The sequence below is a fragment of the Panthera leo genome, chromosome B3 (assembly GCF_018350215.1).
Source record: "Panthera leo isolate Ple1 chromosome B3, P.leo_Ple1_pat1.1, whole genome shotgun sequence".
Taxonomy (NCBI): domain Eukaryota; kingdom Metazoa; phylum Chordata; class Mammalia; order Carnivora; family Felidae; genus Panthera; species Panthera leo.
In genome coordinates this window covers 706,366-730,879 of record NC_056684.1, presented here as the reverse complement: position 1 = coordinate 730,879, position 24,514 = coordinate 706,366, and the positions used below count along the sequence as shown (strand labels likewise).

Sequence of the window (24,514 nt, the reverse complement as noted above, 5' to 3'; positions counted from 1 at the left end):
CCCTGGCCACCGGGCCTGCTCCTCCCCCGGCCCCTGGCCTCGCCCTCCTCCTGCCCCGTCCTGGCGGCGGCCCGCGGGTCCCTGAAGCTCCGGGGGCCTCAGGCGCGAGCTTCAGCCCCAGCGTGAAGGGTGCGCACAGGGCCGGGGAGGCCCAGGCAGGGTCGTGCGCACAAGGTCTGCTGAGCGTCCGGGCGACCCCAGGAGGTGGCGTTCAGCTCCGTGACGGCACAGCGGGGGCCGGCGGAGCCCGAGGAAGGTGTGAACGTGAGGGCAGCATCCCGGTCCCCAGCCCCGGCTCTGGGTGTCACGACGGACGGTGACGTCACGTTTCCGAGCTCGGGCTTCTCGCAAGCGGGAGATGGCGATGCCTCCTGGATTTGTGTTGTTGGGGGTCCGAGGAGGTGCGTGTTTATCCTTTACGTGCAGAGAGCTGGTGGTGGTCCTGCAGTGAGTGTAGACGCCTCCGACGGCCCGCGCGGGGAAGCTCAGGTGTGCCTGAGCCTGCGTCCTGAGCCGCGTTCCCTGTCAGCCCGCTCTCGGAGGGCCCAGCGCAGCAGGTCGCTGACCCAACCTGTGCTCTCTGATGCGACGAGACAAAAGGGCTGTTTTCACGAGCAAATTAAAATCACGCGGAATTAAGGCTGAACGTAGAGCGGAAGCCCACTCGTCTGCCCAGGATGCCTCTTGAGGCTGCAGAAGCGAGCGAGGTGTCGCCTGTGAAGGTGAAAATAGTGACAGAGTGAAGGGAACGTCCAAACGGAAGGGACGTGCCGAGGGCACACAGCCCCCAGGCTCCAGGAGGAGCGGCCACGGTGGGCGGTCCTGCGAGAACGTGGGAGCAGCGGCGATCAGACGTGCTCTGTGCTCACCTTGCAATGAGAGACGCGCGCAGGAAGTCATGAAACACCGCCGTGAGTCAGAGACGGAGTCCGGGTGGCGCTGGAGGGGCCAGACGTCTAGTGGCGATGTCACCTGGTGCGGTGGGCAAGACGCCCCTGAGAGGGGACATCAGAGCTGACCGTGAGGGTGGTGGCGGGGAAGGGCACTCTGGGAGGAGGGAACAGCATGAGCGAAGGTGCAGAGGCAGGAAGGCTCGTGTGTGTTGGTGACGATAAATCACCCGTGGGGCTGAGGGGGGGGGGGAGAGGGCGCGTCGTGGAGGTGGCAGCCTGCACGGGAGTGGCGGCTGCGTTCACAGCCAGTCGAATGGTGCAGCGCGTCTGTTCTAAGCCCAGTGAGACACGGGGGCACCTGGGGTCTCCGTCAGTGAAGCGTCCGACTTTGGCTCAGGTCACGATTTCGAGGCTCATGGGTTCGAGCCCCGCGTCGGGCTCTGTGCTGACGGCTCGGAGCCCGGAGCTGCCTCGGATGCTGCATCTCCCTCTCTCCCTGCTTCTCCTTTGCTCACGCTCTGTCTCTAAACGTTTACTTATAGTTTCCTAAATGAAAAAATACATGAACACGGTGAGCCACTAGTGTGGCACCTGGTTTACACGGTGTCACCGTCCCGTCCTGGCCCCAGCAGCCTTCCCTGCCGACGGGTCGGCGACAAGCCGGCCCAGGTGGCCCCACAGCGGGGTCCTGGGCCAGCAGAGCGCAAGCTGTGTCCGGCACCCTGTGTTTGCAGTCCCACACAAGCCTGAGTTTCTGGCACGGTCCCCACATCGGACCGTGAGTCAGGAGGGTCCTGACTTGGGGTCTGCGGGACAAAGAGGCAGGAAGTTCGGGCCCTCTGGTGTGTGGCTGCTGGTGGACACGGGAGAGGAGGGTCCACAGCCACGCAGAGAGCTGAGGGGTCCCACTGCTTCGGCCCCGGCTCCCGGGCACTACAGCTCGGCCCCAGCAGGTGGCCTCCAGGATGGGTGGGGTCGAGGTGAGCGCCCTCCCGGGAAGGGGGGTGATGCTCTGGGGTCTCACCAAGAAGTGTGGGGTGCGAGGTCAGGACGTGCTCACGCTGGGAGGGGCGAAGACCCCTTCTCACAGGGGCAGACATCTGGCACATGGCCTGCAAGGGAATCGCCAGAATCGGTGCGTCTTTACCGGACTCGCCCACTTTACAGATGGGGAGCTGAAGTCAGGGTGAACAGAGACCCTGTAACCAGCAGCGATGGCCAGTTTCAGAGGAGAAGAGGGAAGGGAGGGGGCTTCTAGCCTTCTCTACCCATCCAGTGGCAGAAGGAGCCCAGAAAGAAAGTGCTAGAAGCAAACAGCCGCCCGAGGGGCCCGGCAGCCCCCGTTAGGGTGCCAGGCCTGTGCTAGGCACTCCGGGACGCGTGAGGTGTCGGCCAGCCGTGCGGGAGCCCCCCAGCCCCAGGCTGAGCCCTTCCCACCTGCAGACACGGTCTCCTGTCCGCGTCTTCCCTCCTTCCGAGCCGGATGCCTCTCTGTCCACTCGTGTGCCTGACACCCTCTCTCGCCGCTTTAGCCCTTAGCAGCGGTCTGAGCCAGGAGAGACCGGGCGCCTCGCTTGGCTGATTTTCGAGCACCCAGTCTGCTCTCTCCTTGGACTCAGCAGTCTTCTCTCTTGCTTCCAGGAAATCTTTCTCATCTTGGATTATCATGCATTTTCCTGAGTCGTGGCGAAACCCCACCCAAGATTTTATAAAGCGTCTGCCTTTCGGCAAAGTTTCCTTGGAGGGTCCCCTTCATGCGTCTTCAGGAAGGTCTCCAAACCACGTTGCCTTTCCAGGCTCTGTGGGTTTCCCATGTTTTCTCATCCTGAGAAGCAGTCCCCACTCAATAAAGGTGGTTTGCTTACCCGTGGATATTTCCAACCCCAGGGGCATTTCCAAAGAAGGCCCTTAAAGGACAGCGTCTGCACCCCTGACAGAAAGGCCCCCAGGAGTGCCCGTGACATCCATGGGGACGCTCGATCACCTCCCGAATGAGCTGGGCACCGCACAGCATTCTGGGCCCACGAGGCACGGACTTCATTAAATATTTGCAAAAGCGCTGTGAGGTGAATCTTCATATTTCCATTTTACAGATGACAAGACTGAGGCCTGGAGACTGAGTACCTGGTCTGATGCCACACAGGAAACAGGGCTGACAGGTGTCATTTGATTCCAAGCCTCGCGTCCTCCCCTGTTGTGTGACGTGTTCTGGCCGGGACAACCTTTATGAGCTGCATTCGTATTTCTTCAGATTTTTTTTTTCGCGGAAGCCCATTTCGATAAGATTCCCAGGCTTATCCTTTTAGCAACGTCACATATGAATTTGCTCGTTTAGGTACCCTTCTGATCATATCCCACCAGAACACAGGCCACTTAGGCAGCCTGCTCCCCGTGTATAAGAGCGACCAGATAAGATACGGTCACCAGTGCGGAAGGACTTAGGGCAAACAAAACGTGAGGAAGGAAACCTAGGAGGCCCGGCGGTAAATGCACTTGCTGTGTCCTTGCTGGAGCGAGCAGTACACCTGATCCCAGGCGTCTCGTGGCCTTGACAGAAAGGAAAGTGTGGGTACAGAGATTCGCGGTGTCCAGAAGTGGAAACCACTGCTGCCCCGGGGCGGTCGTGATGGAAATGCACTGGAAGAGCGAGAGAGCGCCCTCCTGTGGCCTCGGCACCCAAGGGCGCTGCTGGCCCCCACGGCCTGGTCGGCTGCACCTGACACCTGCCCGAGGACTGAGCCGTGCTGCCTCCAGATCCAATGCGGAAGGTCCCAGAAGAAGAGTGGAATTGCTTCAACTCAGATTCCCTGCCAAGCAGAAATCACTTCAGCCAGGGGTGCAGGACTCCCGAAGGTCTGGTCCAGGACACCTGCCCAGCCCTGCGGGTCTTACTTTTAGGGAAGTACCTGAAGTCCAGCCATCTGCTGCTGGCTAGGGACTGACCTTGATACTTTAATAGGCAGCCGGGCCGGAAGTCAGGGAGGCTGTGACCTGCCCTGAGAGACAGAGCTGCTACGAAGCCCCCAGGCTGGGGTTCAGGCTTCATCCTTCGTGGCTCTCAGGAGCCAAGGGGGGAGAGAGCAGCCGTGCCTGCTGCCGGGAGAGATCACTGGTAGGAAAAGAAGCAGGATTTTCAGACAGAAAAAAATCAGACTCTTGGGGACATAATCAGTGGTTTGTTTACGTGTGTGGACTCTGGCTCACGGGGGCTCATTGGGGGCCGTATGGCCCCTGATTTTGATTTGTGAGTTCATTTTCTGGAGGGATGTATCTGTGAAGATCTCGTAGGGCCTGGTGGAGAACCACAGCCTGTGACAGCTCTGTATCCCCTGTCTGGGGTCCCCAGACCACAGCAGTGGCACTTGCTTGCGTTCCGGAGCCCCTTGGAGAGAAAGTAGTGTGTTCTCGGGGGTGCTGAGCTCCCCTCCCCCAGAGCCTGGGTTAAAACGGGGAACCACCCTTCGATAGCTTTTTCGAGGCCACCTTCCAGGGTCTCAGCCCTCGTGGGGGTCTCACTCCGGCTCCCTTCCCTACAGAAACCCAAGACGCCCGGTATCTACGAGCAGCCGATGCCCCAAAGGCACATAAGCCATCAACTGGTTTCCAGATTTCTCTCCAGTGTTGACCTCTGGGAATCCCCCTTCTAGCTTTTTTGCGCTTATTTGGTTTTTACTGAGATGTAATTCACGTAACACGCAAGTCAGCATTTCCACCCTGCAGTTTAGCGGGTTTTAGTGCACTCACTAACTTGCGCGAGCTTCGGTACCGCCTCATCGCAGAATGTGCCCGTCACCCCTCAGCAAACCCCATGCGTGCTGAGGGCCGCTCCGGTCTCTGCCACCCCCACCCCGGGCGGCCAGCAACCTGTGCTCCGTGTCTGGACGTGGCCTTCTGGCACACTTCCCATAAACGAAGCCCTACGATACGCGGACTTTGTTTCTGGATTCGTGCACTCGGCCTGTCCAGACCCCGCCGCGCGGGAGCACCTGTCAGGACGCCACTCCTTCTCGCAGCCGAGGGATGCTCCGTGCGGACAGACTCCACTGGCTTGTTCCGTCACCGGCTGGCAGACCGCGTGTTGTTTCCCCTCCGGGGCGGTTTGAAGAGCGGAGCCGTGAACGCTGGTGGACAGGTTTCTGTGTGAACAGATTTCCCTTTTATCTTGTGAGCTCAGCGACACGTGCTTTGTAAGCTGGCCACGGGGCGTCCAGTGCGTCTGGGAGTTTTCCTGTCGGGCATGTGGGATGCCGTCCGGAGGAGGCGGCATCTTGCGGGGGGTCGTCCTCCGCACAGGAGGCCCGCGGTCCTTCGGCGCCCCGTCCGTCCGCCCGCCCTCGGCCGTTGCACGTTGGGGAGACGGTGCCGGGTGGGCTCCCGAGCTCAGACCCCGTCTCCCCGCGGTCCTCCCTCGCCCCGCAGGTCGGACGCCTCCCTGTACTGCGATGACGTGGACATCCGCTTCAGCAAAACCATGAACTCCTGCAAAGTGCTGCAGATCCGCTACGCCAGCGTGGGCCGGCTGCTCGAGAGGCTGACGGACCTGCGCTTCCTGAGCATCGACTTCCTCAACACCTTCCTGCACTCCTACCGCGTCTTCACCACGGCCGTCGTGGTCCTGGACAAGCTCATCACCATCTACAGAAAGCCCATCAGCGCTATCCCCGCCAGGTGCGTAGGCCACCCCCGGGGACGTCAGGGGGACCGCAGACGTGACCTGTTGGGTGCGCGTGGGCACCTCCCGGGGCCGGGGGGCTGTCTCTCCCTCGCCCTGGGGGGCTGACCGCCCCCCCAGCTGTCTCTCCCCCGCCCTGGGGGGCTGACCGCCCCCCCCAGCTGTCTCTCCCTCGCCCTGGGGGGCTGACTGCTCCCCCCAGCTGTCTCTCCCCCGAACTGGGGGCTGACCGCCCCCCCCAGCTGTCTCTCCCTCGCCCTGGGGGGCTGACCACCCCCCCAGCTGTCTCTCCCCCGAACTGGGGGGCTGACCGGCCCCCCAGCTGTCTCTCCCCCGAATTGGGGGGGCTGACTGCCCCCCCCAGCTGTCTCTCCCCCGCCCTGGGGGGCTGACCGCCCCCCCAGCTGTCTCTCCCCCGAACTGGGGGGGCTAACTGCCCGCCCCCAGCTGTCTCTCCCCCGAACTGGGGGGCTGACCGGCCCCCCCCAGCTGTCTCTCCCCCGAACTGGGGGGCTGACCGGCCCCCCAGCTGTCTCTCCCCCGAACTGGGGGGGCTAACTGCCCGCCCCCAGCTGTCTCTCCCCCGAACTGGGGGGCTGACCAGCACCCCCCCAGGCCCCAGCTGTCTCTCCCCCGCCCTGGGGGGCTGACCAGCGCCCCCGCAGGCCCCAGCTGTCTCTCCCCCGAACTGGGGAGCTGACCAGTCCCCCCCCCCCAGGCCCCAGCTGTCTCTCCCCCGCCCTGGGGAGACTCAAGGGCACACGTTGCTCTCTGCTCCCTGCCCACACCTCTGCACTGCCCTCCTGGAAGCACAGGGCCGCCTCTCTGGAAAAGCCGGTGCTCCCCACCTTCCCGTTTGAGAAAGAAAGGGAACGGGAAGAATAACGAGGGTCAGGGCAGTGGAAGGAGGCGGACAGGCAGAGACTCCCGGCCCGTCCCTGCCAGGACCTGCTCTGGAGGGAGGGGGCACACTTGGGCTGGCACAGCACGCGGAAGGCAGGCCACCCTCCCGCCCCCAGCTCAGCCCGCCGGGACCCAGAGAGGCTGGGAGACTCGCCCCAGAGCCCCTAGAAGCGCAGGGCTGAGTGGGGGCCCGAACCCAGGGCCCTGGGCTTCTCAGGGATGCCTGTGACCGTGTCTGTGTGAGTCTGCGTAGCAGGCAGGGGGCCTGCCTTTCCCTCCTCTGCCCTGCCCTGGTCTACCCGCTGGCACCGTGAGCCCCGGGTCCCTGCCGGGGGAGGACCCTGAGGGCAGGCACAGCCTGGGTCACAGGGTCAGCCCTTGCCGGAAGAGCCGGCCTCGGAACCGCGGTCACGGGGCTTCGCTGACGGGCAGACCGGTCCTGCTGCTGGACACCCGGCCTCTTAGCTGAACGGAAACCTCCACTCCCGTGTCGCCAAACGGTTACCGGTCCGGGGCAGTACTGGGCAGGGCGCGGCCAGGGGCGACCCCAGTGTGCCTGCGGCCCAGAAGGGGGTGCGTGGGGAAGGTAGTTAGCAGTCTTCATGCAACACAGGGAAACCGAGGCAGAGTGATGGGCCTGCCCTGCCGTAGACCAAGTTCAGGAACCGGACCCGGGCCCCTGAGGGACCTCACTGGTTCAGGGGGACCCGTCAGGAAATGGGAGGGACCAGCAGGTCCCTCTGAATGCCCCTCACCCCCTGGGTGACACTTGGGGCCAGAGCCTCAACTCTGGGGAGGTTCTGTGTCCCACCAACTTCCCAGGGCCACCGGGAGGCCCAGCCGGTCCCAAATGAGAGCCCAGGACGTGAGGAGGGGCTGTGAGGCCTGGAGGCCCTACCCATCCCCCCGCCACCCCACACGTCTGCCGCCAGGGCAGCCGACCTCCCAGAGAGCACCCGCGGCCCCAGTGCCCGTGCTGCCCTCACCCTCCTCACTGACCACCTGCCCCTGCCCTCAGGGCTGGGCTCGCCTCTCCACTCTGAACTTCCGGAACCCCAGCAGTCAGCTTCCAGGGGCCCCGGGAAAGCCGGACAAGCCACCCCGTCCAGGCTGGGACACGTCCACGAGCTGAGGAGGTCGTTCCTGGGGGCCCGGAGGTCTGTCCTGTGCAGAGCACAGAGCAGATACGTTCCACGCGTGTGTCACCCGCTTCCAGCCTGGCCCTGAGGCGTAGAGGCGCGACCAGGATTGCTGGGAGACCCGCTTTCCACGTCCTGCCCCGGGTTTGCCCCAAGGCTGGCCGAACGCCCTGGTGGGGCACAGAGCACACGGGGTTTGGAGCCTCATCCTGTCTCTGAGCCTCAGCCTCTCCATCCCTAACCCCCTCAGGACCCGTGTGAGGGTGAGGTCGGAGCACGAGGGGTCACCAGGCCCTGGTGGACAGCGCCTCGCCTCAGACCCTGCTGGTGACTGGCGGGAAGGCGCGAGGGGCGCCCGTAGACCCACCGTGCCATGGAAGTGCACACCCCTGCCCAGACCGCGAGACGGGACGCTTGCACACGCGCATATCTGTCCACGGCCCGTTTCGTCACACCGCCCCTTGGCCCGTGTCCGTGCAAGTGCACCTGCTCGGGGGATTGGCCCGGGTGTCAGGGGTCCCGAGGGGGTCTCCCGAAACTGGCTTCGCCTCTGGGGGCCTCAGCCAAAGGACACACACGGCCAAGGAGTGGGAAGAGGAAGGGTTTTCCTCAGAACAAGGAGCGAGAACAGCAAGGGTGTGTCCCAACGCTGTGTGCCCCCCACAAAAATACTGAGAAGTTTTAGGCGGAGGGCACACGCACGTTCACGGGCTGGGGCTCGCCTGGGGCAGACTTGAGCACCGAATCGGGGCAAAGTTGTTGGGAGCCACCAGAGCTCAGGCCAGAGCTGAGTGGCGTCCCAAGGCCGGCAGGGTCTGGCACCCTCGATTCCGCTCCTGGTGATCCTGGCGTGGGTGCTCCCGGGGGCTTAAATCCTGCCAACACAAGTCAGGAATGTGCGTCAGGCCCGTCCCTCCGTCCGAACCAGCACCGGGAGTTGTACCAGCGACTTATCATCCCCAAGACGACACTGTCCCCTGCCCGGCAGCGTCTATCTGTCCCTCCCTTCTCCTCCCTTGAAATCGTGACGTCCCAGGGTGTGTCCCGCCATTTCAGCACCTCGTAGGTGGTTCTGGGAGGAGTGTCCCCAGAAGAGAGGTGCCGGGCGCCCCGGAGGCCGGGAGACCCCAGACCTAGGAAGGCAACCGGGCCCACTCTGACCGTCTGCTTCCGTCCCCCGCCTGCCCAGGTCCCTGGAGCTCTTGTTTGCCAGCGGCCAGAACAGCAAGCTTCTGTACGGCGACCCCCCCAAGTCCCCGCGTGCCACGCGCAAGTTCTCCTCGCCGCCCCCCCTGTCCATCGCCAAGACGTCGTCGCCCGGCCGCCGGCGGAAGCTGTCCCTGAACATCCCCATCATCACGGGTGGCAAGGCCCTGGACCTGGCCGCCCTCAGCTGCAACCCCAATGGCTACAGCAGCCTGTACTCGGCCGTGTCGCCCTTCAGCAAGGCCTCGCTGGACACCAGCAAGCTCTACGTGTCCAGCGGCTTCGCCAACAAGATTCCGGATGAAGGCGACACGGCCGCTGAGAAGCCCGAAGAGCCCTCGGCTCTCAGCAAGCAGAGTGAGTGGACGTGCGGGCTCCCCCAGGGCGGGAGGGACTTGGGGGTCCCGGCCAGATACTGGAGGCGGGCAGAGTCTGGGCAGGAGGAAGCCGGCAGACAGGCGGGCAGAAACCCCCCAGGGCGTGGCTTCATCCTGCGTCTGTCTGTCTGCGGGCGGGTCCCGGATCTCGGGCCTCCATCAGGGCCCAGTAAGGAAGGAGTCACCGGACCCGGCTCCCGTCCCCTGGGGTCCACAGCGAGCTGAGGAACAGGACCCCACGCAGAGATGTGTGCACCTGATGTGTTGTGCTGGAGAGATATTCGAGGGGCACAGGGAGTGGGCTGGGGACGCCGTCTGGAGAGTCAGAGAAGGCCTTCTGGAAGGCCCACGATGTCTAGACTTTGACCGGGAGGAGGGGGCACGGTCTAGGCAAGGGGATGCAGTGGACAGGACTAAGCGAGGAAAAGCATTGTGTGCTCAGGAACAGCCTGAGCCCAGCACAGCTGGGACGCTGGGTGTGGGGGCAGCACAGAGACCAGGGGCACAGGCTGGCAGCCCCTTCTTCTTAGAGCCCTCCGGACCATTCTGGAAGGCATCTGTTTGGGTGGCTGGTCCGGTTCAGCTCAGCGCCCCCAGCACTATCTTGGTGAGCACGTTTGTGCCTGTGACATTTGGAAATTTAACATAAAACAGGCATGCACGCGCACACCCCTGGGCTGGCCGGTCCCTAGGCCCCGAGGAAGGGGCCTTTGAGAAAGACGCTGAGGGGGGTCCGGATTCCTCTCCTGTGCATCAAGAAGGGGGAGGCAGGGAGCGGCCCCGGCAGGGACACAGCTGGGGAGGGAAGCTCCCGGAAGGCTCGGTCACCAAGTGACGTTTACCGTGATACGTACAGTAAATGGCTGATGGGTGCGTCCGGAGGTCTGTAACCGAGGGACAGCCCGCTGGAAAGCCCCAGATGCCATCCTGTGGGGGCAGAGGACAGGGTGACCATCTGACATCAACCCTCAGTGAGTTCAGGCCTCTCGCATTTGGAAACTTAACATAAAACAGTCCTGAAAGGTGATCTCATTCCTGACCAGTGACGGAGGGGCCCCAGAACCTAAGTGTGTACTGAAGTGTCTGTGTGTGTGTGTGTGTGTGTGTGTGGACGTTTTCTTAGGGTCTGTAGCTGACTCGGCGTCTCCAGGGCCTCCCCTCCCCTCCAAGGTCTCGCTCACCGCAGCTGGGGAGACCGAGGACCAGAGAGGCGAGGGTACTTACCGCGATGGCTGTTCCTCAGCTGGACTTTAATACACTTCATCCCTTTTCCCCAAAGTGTGTAACCCTGGAGCGCCCTGAGTCTTGGGAGACGAACTTCGCACCAAACCGGGACGCTTTGATAGTGACCAAAGGCGTGGGACGACAGGGGCCAAGCAGGGCTTTCTGGGCAACGCAGGGCGGATGGCGTCCCCAAGATGCTTCACACGCACACACGTGTGCTCACGCACATGCACACACACGCACGCGCACAAGGCTGGGACACGGCACCTCGATGCTCGGCGTGGTCCGTGACCAGCCACGGGGCATCCCCCTGGAGCATGTTAACGGGGCGACCCGCCGGGCCCACCCTGACCTCCGGGTCAGCACCGGCACCGTCGTGAGGCCCCCGGGCGTGGGTGTCAGGCTCTGAGAAGCCCACTCGGAAGGCCACGGTGGAGACCCGCGACCCCGCTGGCGTAAGGAAAGGTCCTCGGCGGGTAAATGCAGACCTGCGCGGCTCCGCTTTGGTGCCTGGAGGCCCGAAGCTGATGGTGGACGACTGTGGGAGAAACGCGGCCTCGTCCCCCCTCTCCCCAGGCTCAGAAGTCTCCGTGAGGGAAGAGTCAGATAACGACGAGGACCAGAGTGAGGACGGGGACACGGAGGCGTCGCCGACCAAATCCCCAACGACGCCAAAGTCGGTCAAAAGCAAAAATCCCTCAGGTACAGTTGAGCATTCCGGAGCCACGGACGGCTTCCGGGGGACGAGCGGCCCAGGCGGGGAGGGGACGGCAGGTCACGCCGGGCACAGCGAGCGGGCCTCCTCTCCACGAGACACACGACCCGAGTGCCGGCCGCCGTGTCGCAGCCCCCGGGGCCACTGCAGGGCGGGGACACGGGCTGCTCCTCCCCGTCTGCACGGTCACCCTGACACAGGCGGGCAGGAGGGGCCGGCACCGGTGCGTTCGCGGGGGACCCGGGTTCGGGTGTCGGCCGAGCCGCGGGCCGGGTCCTGTCGCGGTCGGGCAGCCTCGTGCAGCGAGGTCGTGCCCAGTTACCGGACGAGGGAGCAGAGTCCCCGCAGGTGTGACCGCCCCCGCCCGAGCCTCAAGGACCCACGATCCCAAGGGCCTCCCGTCGCCATGAGGCACTGCCCACGAGGCACTCCCGCTTCGCCTCCCCTCCCGCCTCCAGCCCTGCCATGGGGTGAGCCTGAGCCCCGAGCACCCCAACCGTCCGGGCCTCCCCCGAGTCTCGGAGCCACCGGGTCGTGGACGCCACGGCCCCAGCAGATTCGCCAGAGCGCACATCTCAGAAATAAGCTTTGAGTTTTCGAGATAAAGCATGTGCCCCGCAGGGCAGGAGCTCCGTGCTCTATCCCAAAGACGGGGTGCCGTCCCGAGACCTGGAGCAGTTTCCAGAGTCACGGTTGCTGCTGTCGTGGCTAAAACCTGAGTGCCAAGTTTCGCTGGCACACACATAGCATCTCACCTAAAACCACAGACTTGGACGCGTTCTCTCCTCTACCCTTGACCGCTGTTTGAAGTAGGGACTAATGGCCTTATTGTCCGGAGATCACTGAGACCCAGAGAGGTTAAGCAGTTCACCGAGGCCACACAGCTGGCAGGGCAAGGACTCAGAGCTCGGGGCTCGCCGCACCCCACCAGTGAGCCCGTCAGTATGAACGACTGACGTCAGACTTGGGACGGGTGACGCGTTCATCCCAAATAGCCTGCGAGGGTGAGAACGCTCACGACACAGTCCTCCAGCGGCCTGGGCCCTGCTGAGCCTACGAGGTGACAGAGCAGCAGAGAGGAGGGCCGGGCAGCTGGCGGGGCCTTTCCCGCCCCAAGCCGGCCCTGAGGGTGGCCTGCCCTCTCCTTGGGGGATGTCAGCAGCCGCACCCCCACCAGCACCTGCTCGGGGGCCGTGAAGGCAGCCTGCCCGTCCCGAGGCTGCTCCGGCTGGGGACCCTGGTTTTCTAACCGCCGAGAGCCGGACCGGCAAAGGCTGAGGACTGGCCTTCTTCCCTCCACAGAGTTCCCCCTCTTTTCCTACAACAACGGGGTGGTCATGACCTCGTGTCGGGAACTGGACAACAGCCGCAGTGCCCTGTCCGCGGCCTCTGCCTTTGCCATAGCAACGGCGGGAGCCAACGAGGGCGCCCCAAGCAAAGACAAGTACCGCAGGATGTCCCTGGCCAGCGCAGGTGCGTGGGGGCGGCTCTGGGGGCAGCAGTGGCCACCACGGCCCCGGGAGCTGTCCCCCTTTGCCTGTGCGCAGCTCGCCGCCCCGGGGCCTTGGCTGGTGCCGACCCTCCTGGCTCCCGGCTCGGAGGGCCCTGGCTCCGCCCATCTGGCCCCGCCCCCTGGGAGACTTGGACCCAGTAAAGCCGATGCCCGTGGGAACCCGCCCCCCCACCCTCACGGCACTGGTCCCGTGGCAGAGGTGGAGCGCGGCCGGGAGATCAGAGCTTCCGGCAGCCCGGGCAGAGGTGGGTGTGTGCCCTGTATCCACTGAGACTGCGTGGGCTCCAGTCTCACTGGCCACAAACCCGGGCGGGTTGTTCGGTGTCTTCCTGCCCCTGCCCCCACGCCGTCCACCCACCAGCCACAGAGCGGCCTGGCTTAGCCACACGTGGCTGTTGAACCCAGACGAGAGCCAAGGTGTGCGTCTCGTCCTCACGTCCCCTCTGACCCTCCGTCACGCCTGCCACCAGGGTTTCCCCCCGACCAGCGGAACGGAGACAAGGAGTTTGTGATCCGCAGAGCGGCCACCAACCGGGTCCTGAACGTGCTCCGCCACTGGGTCTCCAAACACTCTCAGGTGGGGGAGGGGGGCCCCGGCACTGGCCTCTGCGAGCAGCGGGGAGGGCAGCAGGGACACCAGGGGACGGGGACCTGGGTCGCCCCACCTCTGTCTGCAGCAGGGATACCAAGTCGGTCTGCACCCCAGGGTCCCGGCCCCGGGGTGCAGCCTCCAGGGAAAAGGGAGACGGGGCAGAAACACAGCTCGGGCTGGTCAGGGGCCACGGCAGGGCAGCGCTAGAGCAGTGGCCAGCGCCGTGGCCCGTCTCCCCCCACAGGACTTTGAGACCAACAATGAGCTCAGAGGCAAGGTGATCAGCTTCCTGGAGGAGGTCATGCACGACCCCGAGCTCCTGACCCAGGAGAGGAAGGCCGCGGCCAACATCATCAGGTAGGGCGGTCGCGGCCCCAGCCGAGCACCGCCTGCATGCGGCCGGCGGGGGGTGGGGGGCTGGGCGGGGCCCTTCCCGGGCGCGGTGGCCTCCGTCCGGTGTGCAGGGGAGCATCCTTGGGCTGCCAGGGGGGGAGGCACCCTGCTTCTGCATCCAGGCCACCCGGGGTCCGTGTGTCCTTGCCCCCCTCTCCCGCCAGGCCCGGGATCCCCTTGTGGCAGGAGCCAGGCTGCTCTGCATCCACACCTGCCAAGTCCTGTCTGGTCTGAGCTCCCTTTTACGGCAGCCCCTGGGGGCACAAGGCTGTGAAGTCTTAGTCAAGGTCAAACAGAATTTTGCCCTCACGCCCCCCCCCCCCCCCCCAACCGCCGGCCTCTCCTGCTGGGCAGTCGGGAGTCAGGCAGCCTGTCTGAGCCGGCGAAGCCGGTGACTCGCTGTGGCCTCGGACGGACCCCTCCCTCGGCCTCCTTTCCTTCCTGTAAAATGGGTGAGCAGCACGCACTCCGAGGGCTGTGGTGAGGCAGGGGTGAGGTCACGCTATCACTTCTGCAGGTCACCGGTGGGTGTCATGCTGCTCGTCTGGCTGACCTGGTCCACCCCCAGCCCTGCCCGGGGGCCAGGGCTCAGGGCTCAGGGTCAGGTTCCTCCTCCCCACTTCCTGCCTTGTCTGCCTGAGCTCGGTCTCTGATCCCCACTTGCAGCCACTTGCCTGAGGCCGGAGTCTCCTGCCCTCCTCCTCCCACACCATCCACCTTGCTTGCCCGGGGCCGTGCCGTCGCTTCCCGGGGTTTGAAGTCCCACAGGGTCTTTCAGGCTTCTCTCACCCTCAGCAGCCCCTGCACCCGCATCCGCACCTACACCACACCTGCACCCGTGTCACCCACACCCGCGCAGTCGGCCCCCAGGCTCTTGGTCTCTCTTCTGCGTGGGAGTGCGCTGGGCCCCTGAGCCCGCCGACCAGAGCCCCCTCCGCCTCGGGTGCGGCGAGATGACCTGGCCGGCGTCGGCGGCCCTGCTGGGAATGGCACGTGCACAGGCCACACGTTCTCCGTGCGATGGCCTCCCGGGCTAGAAGTTTACGTAAAATGCCTTCTGTGGGGCGGACATCCAGTCGGTCCGAGTCTGTCTGCCCACGGCCCGCGGGTCCCTGGCGTCATCCTCTGCCCCCGGCGGTCACAATGCCGTCACGGTGGGAACAAAGCACTTAGGCCTGACTCGATCCACCCTGGCTCCCCACCAGGGCCCGATGCCCACTCCGCCATCCCCGGCCGCCTCTGTCCCTCCGTCCAAAGGGCTCCGCAGCTCTCCTGCCTGCTCTGTCCTCGGGGCCCGGAGCTCCTTCCCCACGTTCATCCTGTCATTCCACGGCTCTCCGCGAGAGCCTGGCTGCAGGCCCGCCCTGGGCCGGGGCCGGGGCCAGAGCTGTGGGGTGGACACATCAGATACCACCCCGCCCTCGGGCTCCTGGCCGGGGGTGGCCCGCAGCCTTCCCAACACCAGGACACCGGGGGCTGAGAGCACAGGGGCCTGGGGCTGACGGAGCCCGGGAGGGTCAGACAACGGAGTCCTGGAGGACAGGCCATCGGGGAGGTTGTGGCATGGTGGGCTCACGGCACAGGAACCACAGAGCAGAGGCGGGGGGAGGGGTAAAGTGGGGGGTCTACGGGGCGCTCACCCCGTGGCGATGGGGTGGGGCGCCCTAGAGGTGAGGGGGGTAGGGGCCGCACGGGGCTAACCGTGCTGTCTCGCCCCCTAGGACTCTGACCCAGGACGACCCGGGTGACAACCAGGTCACGCTGGAGGAGATCACACAGATGGTGAGCCGGGCCCCCTGATGGCGCCCAGTCCCGTCCTGTGCCGGCTCCCCAGGGCGGGCGTCCCAGAGCACACAGGCAGATGACTCGGGGCAGCAGAGACCAGTTCTCAGAGTGCTGGGGGCCAGGAGCCCGCGAGGAAGGTGGCGGCTGGGGCCCGGGGGACGGTCCTTCCCGCCTCTTCCAGCTCCTGGTGGCCCCACAGTCCTCGGCTTGTGGCCGTGGGTCTCTCTCTGATGCCTGCCTCCTCCCTGTCTTTCCTCCACACGTCTGTCCCTGTGTCCACACTGCTCCCTCTTACAGATGCCAGTGCTGTTGGATCAGTCCCCCACCCCGTGTCCTCATCTCACCCGGGCACATCTACGAAGACCTTGTGTCCAAATGAGGTCGCGTCCCAGATGCCAGGGGTTAGCAGCACCTCTGTTTCGGAGGGAGGAAATTCGGCCCGTGACACTCCCGCCCCTCCTCTCTTCACCTCTGCCCCCGCCCCAGCCCCTCAGCTCCTTCTCTGCTCACCTGTCCCTGGAGGGGGCAGGTCAGAGGTCAGGCAGTGGTCGGTGCGTGCTAGACTGAGACGCGAGGTGCTCTTCCCTACGGCAGCGAGTTCGCATCCTCACCGCGTTCACGACGAGGCGGCTGAGGGTGGGGGAGGTGACGGGCCTCACCCGAGGTCACGGTGTCCGCTCAGAGGGAACTCCAAAGTGGGCGCTGGTTCACACACCTCACCGCCTCATCCCTGAGAGGCAGGTGCAACTCGCCCTGCCCGGAAACGGGGGAGCCCAGGGGAGCTCGGTGCTGCCCACAAGGAGTAGGGGGCTGACGGTGTCCCACGCCGTGGAGGGGAATGATGGTCTCGCGTGCTCCCAGGGCCTGGCCGGGCCCACTGCCTTCTCCGGGTCAGGGATGTGCCCCGTGTGCCCCCCAGCATGCCACTGTGAGCCACCCCAGAGTCCTGGGCCCCTGCCACGACGGTGGCCAAGGAAGCTCAAGGCAGACTGGTTTTCACCGCCCCCTCAGGTAGAGGCAGCACTCCCCCCCCCATGCTGCCTCACCTCTCAAACCGGCTGACTGACCTCCTGTGCTTTCTGCACTCAGTGTGGGGACTCAGGACTCGGGGCTCTGGGCCCACTGCTACCCCCCCCCCTCCTGACTCCAGGCCCTGGGCATGGGTGAGGCCCCCATGGGAGAGCACCTGCCTACATGGGGCCCACGTCCTGCCCCCCGAGCACACTCCGGCTGGTGCCCCTGGGCAGGGAAGTTGTTCATGTACAGTCACCAGATTGACCCTTGGGGCCAGGATGCTGGGTGAACCCTGGGAGACACTGGCTCCTCCCTGGCGCCTCTCTGCAGGGGCTAGACCGCACTCGTCCTGTTTCCCACCGGACCAGAATGTTTGCCTTCAGGAGCGGGAGAGCCCTTGTTCCCGGCGAGCAGCCTGCAGCTCTTGGGAACAGAGCACCGCTGAGCCGCCCTCAGCCCCGCCCTGACTTGCTCCCAGTGCCCTGAGAGCCTGTGGGGGCGCAGTCTGTGTGGACGAGGCCCCCATGGCCTCACCAGAGAGCCCAAGGACTTTTGCAGTGAAACTTTGACAGGCCCCGTGACAGGTGGAGGAAGGTGGAGGTCTGAGCTCTGGTTCAGGGTCCCCTTCTTTCCTAGGTGACCAAGAGGGAACAGGGTGCACTTGCTGAGCAAATCTTCTGGCCAAGTCTCTCTGCCCCTGGGCCGACCCCCACAGGCCTCTCCCCGGCGGAGGCCAGCCACTGGCCCTCAGCCCTGATGGGTCAGCTATCCTGGGCCTTCGGAAGTGGGCTGGGCTGCCCACCTGCCTGCCGGGGGCTCCCCCACATGAGGGTCCTTCCCCCAAAACACCGCACCCTGGGTGGCATCTGCGGCTGCTGTCCCCGAGTCCCCACTGCCTTCCTGAGGACTTGTCATCCCTGATGGCTTCATGTCCCCACACTCCCGCACACAGGCTTCTGGCCTGGGGTGACTGTGCCAGGGGGACGCGTGGCTGCCCCAGCACGCACACGTGCACACGCACACACACGTGCACACGCAGACGAGAGAGTGAGTTCCTCTGCCTCCCTGCATTCTGTCTCTGCCTGGTCCTGGGTCTCTGGTCCTTCTGTCCCAGTGTCTGGCAAGGACCTGGCAGTGTGACCCTCAGTGACGCTGCTCAGGGAGTGGGAAAGAGGGAGGGAGGGAGACTGTCTCGCAGGGATGGCTTCCCCCCCTTGAAACGGGATGGACCCCATGCCCTTGTGATGAGTGCAGCTCTGGGGGGCTCAGCCCAGCCCCGGGGGCCCCTGGGGAGAGTAGCTGGCCCCTTCGTCCCACGCGGCCTAGTTGGAGGTCGGGGTGATCCTTGCTGCTGGTTCTTCTGCCGGTGGACACAGGCCCCTCCCAAGGCCAGCAGACTCCCTCCCCTCCCTTCCACTGCCACCGCGCCCCCGGAGCCAGCAGACCTTCCATGAGGCCTCCCCATGTCCACCTCTTATCAAATCCCTGCCACGGGGACCTTGGACCCCTCGCAAGTGTTTCCCGTGGCCAAGGGGCCCAGGTGGTGGCACCTGTAAGGGTAGTGTCCATGGAAGCCCCCAGAGACATGAGAAGCCCAAGACAAAGGCCAGACAGCCACCTTCTGGGCCCAGGACAGGAACACTGCCCCAGGAGACTGTCACACCTGTGAGTCCACACCTGCTGATGAGTTTTAAAAGGAAAGGTTACAGAAGCGGGTATGGGTCCAGACAGAATCTGAAGGAGGAGACGGGTCGCTGGGAGGTCACAGGCCCCAGGCCCAGCCAGTGACCCAGTCGTGATCCTCAGGAGCCTCTTGTCTCATTCATGCTCTGGGGCAAGGTGGACCCGTTGCAGGGGAAGCAGTGACTCAGGAGCACGGGTGCACACTCGGGGCACCGCGAGGTCCCGGCTCCCTTTGCCCTTTCCTCCTCTCCCTCCCTGCACCCGCCAGCCACCCGCTCACCAGGGGTCACAGCGGGGAAGTGGCCAGAAATCGGGAAGGGCCTGACTCAGGACTTGCTCCCTCAGGCAGAAGGCGTGAAGGCAGAGCCCTTTGAAAACCACTCAGCCCTGGAGATCGCCGAGCAGCTGACCTTGCTGGACCACCTCGTCTTCAAGAAGATCCCTTACGAGTGAGTGGGTGCGGGTGCGGGCCCTCCCTCCTCCTCCCCGGGAGTCGGCTTTGGCTGTGCCCCGGGAACACGCGCAGGAGGCTCCCAGAGCCGCGTGAATTCTCCGCAGGAGGAACAGAAATGTGTAAATGCGTGTGTCGGCAGGCACGAGGGAGGGTCCTCTTTGCCGGCCCCAAGGGCCCACCTTACTGTGAGCTGCGCGCACACACACGTGCGTGCTTCTCCAAAAGCATCTCCGACTCCGCATTCCTACTCTGCAGGTCTGGGAAAGGAGTGTGTGTGTGCTCCCCCCCTGGGAGCAGAGCGTGGGGACAGCCCCGTGGTCTGGTGCGCCTGCCCTGGTTTTCAGTTTTCACGTTTATGTCTGAACTGGGGGCAAACCTCCTTGTGAGTCACTGTTGCCGTGAGTTCCTGCCAAGGGCCCGAGAAGAGCTTCCCGAGATTGGCGTCTCTGGGTCTGAGGCTTCTGGTCCCTGCTTTCCAGAAAGGCGGCCCCGCCTGAAACTCCCCAAGGCCCTCGCTCGCGAGCATGGAGGGTGGGAACCCGCCTCTTACCCCGGATGCGAAGCAGGTGTCACTCCCGAAAGGCTCCCTGTGGGAGGAGAAGCAGATTCCTGAAACACAGCTCACTCCCCTCCTGCCCACGGCGCCCTGCCCGGGTCCCCCACGGTCACAGCCAAGCCCAGAGCTTCCCTGGGAGGCTCGGGCCGTGTGGGGGGGCCCGTGAGGTCGCCGTCCCGGAACACACAGCCGGCTTGGCCTGCAGGCCCCTCTGTCCTTCCACTCGGCCCGTGTTGCGCCTCTGTCCCTGTCCTGCAGACAGCTTCTGCACAGGCACGCGGAGATACGAGTTCTCCGTCACAAGCAGGGCGCAGAGCGGACTCAGCTGTGACCACGCGCTCGCTCCCACTTCTCTCCTCGTGTCGGCCTCACGACAGCCCCGTGAACAAAATAGTCACTGATCCCGTTTCACAGATGAGGGGACTGAGGCCGCGAGCCCAGTGTCCTGTCCTCTCCGGGGCTGTACAGAAAGTTACTCCCTGAGAAATTAGAGCCTCCAAAGGCAGAGAAGGCAACACCATCATCCGTGCAAACCTCACCCGCCCGGTGTCCTTCCTTCCCTCAGGGAGTTCTTTGGACAAGGCTGGATGAAGCTAGAGAAGAATGAGCGGACCCCATATATCATGAAAACCACGAAGCATTTCAACGACGTGAGTACGGTGGAGGGGGTGGGGGGGAGGCGGTGCCCTTCTGTCCCGGGTTTTCCTTCCGCAGGCCCCTCAGGGTGCCAGGTGGAGGACAGGTTCCCCGCGAGGCTAGCGCCTGACCGTCTGCGGTTTGTGTGCATCGTGACCCCACGAGCCCTAAAGGATGGGGGCTGTTACCCCCACGTTGGTCTAAGGAAAGCCGGGCTCTCAGGGCCCTTGCCCTGGGGGCTCCTGAGTCATGTCTGGGAGGCAAGGAAAAGTCCTCCCCCAGCACGCAGCCCTGCCCCAGCCCCTGAACCACAGGCCCTTGCACCCAGCCTGGAAAGAGCCCCGAGGGCACCTGCGTTGGCCTCTAAGTTCCCCTGAGCTGAGTCATCCCCCCAAGGGAAGGCCCTTGAGGAAGGAGCTGCACACGATTCCACTAGTCCTGACCTCCTGGCCAGGCTCCCTGGTCAACACCCGCATCAGGGAGGGTCTGCGGCAGCGGGAGGAAAAGAGAGACACGGCCACGCTGCAGCTTGGGGTCAGGACCCCCGTAGGGCACCCAGCAACAGACAGAACCCAGGCCACACGTCCAGCTAGAGACAGTGCGCGAAGCAGGTGGGCAGGTCCTGGGAACGCGCGGCAGCCCCGGGTGGCAAAACCCGGCCCCTCGCCCTCCCCCCGGCTCCCGTGTGCGCCCAGGACCGAAGTGAGCCAAGGGCGGGGCATGAAACCAGTGTTTGCTGCCCGTGTGCGGCATGCCAGGCACTGTGCCCAGGGCTTTGCAAGCATGGTCTCATTTACCCCTGTTATTCTCACTTTGTGAGTGGGGAAACTGAGGCCCAAGGGGGGTCAGTTTCATCCCCAACATCACACGGCAAGACAGCCTGCCTCCGAGGGCCGCCCTCATCACCACCTGGCGTCTGGCCATCTCTCTTAGAATCCGCCCTGTCCCTCAGACACAGAATGTGCACCTCCGTGGTGGTGACCATCACGGCCCGTGGCTGTTTCTAGATCTCTCCCCGGCTGGGTCTGCAGCTTCCCACACCGTTGTCTTACTGAGCGGCACTGACCAGGCTCTCCGGGATCAGGGCGAGGGCAGAGTGGGGGGCACCCCTGCTGCCCGCGGCCCCCTTGCGGCAGACTTGAGTGCAAACATCGATGGTGAATCTTGGTGTTGGTTCTGAAGAGAAAGCTTCTCATTTTTCCCCGTCGAGGATAATGTTTGTTTCTTTATCAAGTTAAAGAAATTCTTTTCTTGTTTGCTGATGGTATTTGCCACAGATCGGTACTGAATGTTATCAAAATTGCGCGCATCTATTGAGATGGTCATGGCTTACCTCCTTTAAACTGTTGATGTGGTGAACGACGGTTACAGATTTTTCTCTAATGTTCGCCCTTCATTTCGTTCCGGGGACAGACCTAACCTGGTCGTGGCACGGCAGACAGGTGGATGTGTGATTTTCCTTCTCGTGTCATCTGCATCTGCTTTTGGCATCAAGGTTATACTGGCTTCATAGAGTACGTTGTGAGATACTCTCTTTTTTTTTTTTCTATTTTCTGGAAGGTTTCACAGAGGTATTCCTTTAAAAAATTAGTATAACTTGGGGCACCTGGGCAGCTCAGTTGGTTAAGCGTCCGACTTCAGCTCAGGTCATGATCTCGTGGCTCGTGGGTTCGAGATGCACGTCGGGCTCTGTGCTGACAGCTCGGAGCCTGGAGCTGCTTCGGATTCTGTGTCTCCCTCTCTCTGCCCCTCCCCTGCTCTCTCTTTCTATCTCTATCCCTCTCTCTTTCTCTTTCTCTCTCAAAATTAGTAAATCTTAAAATTGTTTTCAAGAGTTACAACATATGTACTATTTCATGTTTTCGTTCCTCCCTAATTCTCTTCAGTGGTTTTCCATTCTTAAATAGTTTTCCAAGCCATCCTTTGGACATACATCCTTCAGAAATTATATTTGAGAAGATTTCTTGGCAGTAAAGGCCTACAGTTTTCATTCACCTGCACATGTCCTTTTCTTAATTGTTTGTAACAAGTAGTCTTCTTTTTTACTTTTTTTAAATAATTATAAATTCATAGGAAGTTTCAGAGAAGAGCACAGGGTGAGCCAGCTGCTGCCCCAGCTCTGTGTGTTTCTTGCTCCCTGACTCCCCAGGTCCCGCCCACATCTGATTTGTGCGTGTGTGTGTGTGTGTGTGTGTGTGTGTTCACTGAGGGCAGGGGGACCTCTGCCACTTTATATGTGAGCCCAGTGATGACACAAGGTGTGGGTCCCCTCCAAGCCCCAGCCGTGTGGGGGAGACGGTCTCGGAGCTGGGCTCCTCCTTATTCTTCCAGGCGAACCGTGCGATCACTTTGTCAGGCCCTCAAGAGAGCTCTCATTGTGTGTTTTATTGGGTCACGTTGAAGTCACGTATTAGTTTAGAAAAATGGCGTATTTATATTCTCCTTTGGGAATTGGATCTTGTTCTTCGTAATCCAAACCTTTTATGACCTTTGGTCAATTGTTTTCATGCAGCGTCTTCGGAAATCCTCAGATATTTAAGTTCTTAGGTAGTTTACACATTTCCCTTGGAATTTTGAGAATATTTTCCATGGTGTTTTCTAGTTGGTATTGCCAGTGTATAGGAAAACTCGTTATTACGTGTCGAGTGTTTAACCAGCCACCCTCGTGAGCTCTGTTAGTTGTCCTGGTAGTTTTCCAGTGTATCCTTTTGGGATTTTCAAACGGGCAGTCATATAATCTGCAAGCAATGGTGATTTATCATCTCTGCAATACTTAGCCTCTTATTTTTTCTTGTCTCATCGCATGGGCTTAAAGATCAGTAACTTGATTGCTTCAGAGATCATCCGCAACGAGGACATCAACGCGAGAGTGAGCGCCATCGAGAAGTGGGTGGCCGTGGCCGACATATGCCGCTGTCTGCACAACTACAACGCCGTCCTGGAGATCACCTCGTCCATGAACCGCAGCGCAATATTCCGGCTGAAAAAGACGTGGCTCAAAGTCTCCAAGCAGGTGCGGCGGGAAGCCGGCGCCATCGCCTGCCTGGGGCCGGGCCGGGGCCGGGGCGCCAGAGTGCTGGCCTCCGGACATCGGAGGTGGGCGGAGGACAGGGTGGAGGCCAGCGCTTCCTCGTAAGCCCTCTTCCGGGAGAACCTCTTCTCCTGTATCACCTGAGACCAGGTATCGGGCCCGCATATGTGGTGCTGGGACCCATGAGACTTTAATTCCCACTTGAGAATTAATACTCCAAAGACAAAGGTGGAAGAGTGATTACTGGTCCCGATACTCTTGTCCTTGGGTTGGGACAGAAGGGTGGATGCCACTCTGGATCTGCAGGGTCGCCGGGACGGGGCCGGACGAACTTGCAGATCCCTTCCCAGGTCTCTGATTTCTCTGGCCCTTCTGGCCACCGGGGAGTCCGCTGGTCCCTGTTACCCATGGGTAGTTGGTGACCTTAAATGGGAGCTTGATCCTTATTCACTCAGAACATGATTCTTCCCTGGGAATGAAGTTCCCTACACTGAGGTCACGAGGAGGTCACCGAGGCCCTAAGAGGAGGGTCAGTGGGGCACTTGGGCCACCTCCTTGGTGCACATGGTGTATGCCCGGACCCCAGCCTGCACGTGTGCAGGAGGCTGGATGGGTGCCACCGAGGGCAGGGTAAGCCTCCAAAGATACCAGTGACTTGGCCACAGCGTCTGGTCCTACGACTGGGTGGGCTGTGTGGGGCCCAGGGTCTCCAGGGCGCCTGTCTCCTCTGGATTTACATACGGTGCCCGCCTCGCTGTTCTCTTTATTGCCTGCCCTCTTACCATCCTCACACCCACGACAGGTCATAATTCCGCCCCCACGAGCAGGCATCGGGTCCATGCATCCCTCCTCCCTAGAAAAGCAGCCAAACTCAGGAAGCCCTGGGATGCTGCCCTCCCTGCAGTGCGGTCACTCTGGCCCCAGATGACGGCGTGACTGCAGGGTGCCTCCTGCCCCCCGTGACGCCAGGCCTCTTGCCTCCTAACACACAGAGATGCCAGGGCTGGGACGGGCAACGGAAGGTGCCAGCTTGTTAGTGGGCTCCTGGAAAGAACAGAGCCTGGACGCACAGGGACTCAGGCCGCAGGCACATCTGGCCGCCCGTGGCCACAGTGCTGTGAATTCCTGAGCGGGCCGCTGCAGAACCCCCAACTCATCCGAGCCGACTCGGCCTGTCAGGGAGCAGACGGGTCTGTCGGCGGGTCTGATGGCCATTCCAGGCCCGTGTCTTTCTTCTGCCCGTTCTTCAGAACGGTGCTGTCTTCTCCGGAGGCTCCCACCACAGTGGGGGCTCCGTAACTCTTGGCCTCATTCTTCAGCATCACCCTTATTGTAGAGTTGGGAGGGAACCTCCTTAACCATCCCGAAGTCTCCCGCTGTCTCAAGAGGGTCTACAGGGAGGGCAGTTAGAGATCAAGACTAACGGCCAGGCCTGCGTTCTCGGATGTCATTCAGGACCCGGGCATCGGCGATGCCTCGGAAAGCACATCGGGCTCACACGCCCTGTGGCGGCCTCGCCCAGCCCTCAGCTTGCACGTCTGCGCGGCGCCTGGCCCGCACCGGCCCGGGAAGGATTGCCGCGTCTCTGCAGGTATCCCGTGGATACTTGTGACCCCCACCCCCAGGCCCCTGGAACGGCCACGTGTCTTAGAGGCGTGAGGTGCAGCCCCAGCAGATAGTTGTTATCATTGGCTCGAATGTGCCTGAAGCAGAAAAGCATTCTGTCCA

At 62.9% G+C, this 24,514-nt stretch overlaps 1 protein-coding gene across 7 annotated transcripts in view; it reads left to right on the top strand.

Moving 5' to 3' along the window:
- RASGRF1 (Ras protein specific guanine nucleotide releasing factor 1) overlaps positions 1 to 24,514 on the top strand; it is a 103,423-nt gene that overhangs the window by 68,941 nt on the left and 9,968 nt on the right. For 5 of the 7 annotated variants that reach the window (XM_042940776.1, XM_042940778.1, XM_042940779.1 and 2 more), the window contains 10 exons: positions 5,313 to 5,561; positions 8,797 to 9,170; positions 10,991 to 11,116; positions 12,432 to 12,602; positions 13,113 to 13,219; positions 13,479 to 13,591; positions 15,349 to 15,409; positions 18,455 to 18,558; positions 19,685 to 19,769; positions 22,571 to 22,768. In XM_042940776.1, coding sequence (XP_042796710.1) covers positions 5,313 to 5,561; positions 8,797 to 9,170; positions 10,991 to 11,116; positions 12,432 to 12,602; positions 13,113 to 13,219; positions 13,479 to 13,591; positions 15,349 to 15,409; positions 18,455 to 18,558; positions 19,685 to 19,769; positions 22,571 to 22,768 — 1,588 coding nt within the window. Of the gene's footprint in view, positions 1 to 2,810; positions 5,026 to 5,312; positions 5,562 to 8,796; positions 9,171 to 10,990; positions 11,117 to 12,431; positions 12,603 to 13,112; positions 13,220 to 13,478; positions 13,592 to 15,348; positions 15,410 to 18,454; positions 18,559 to 19,684; positions 19,770 to 22,570; positions 22,769 to 24,514 lie in introns of those variants that run through there. The other 2 variants (XM_042940782.1, XM_042940780.1) reach the window with 2 other exon arrangements.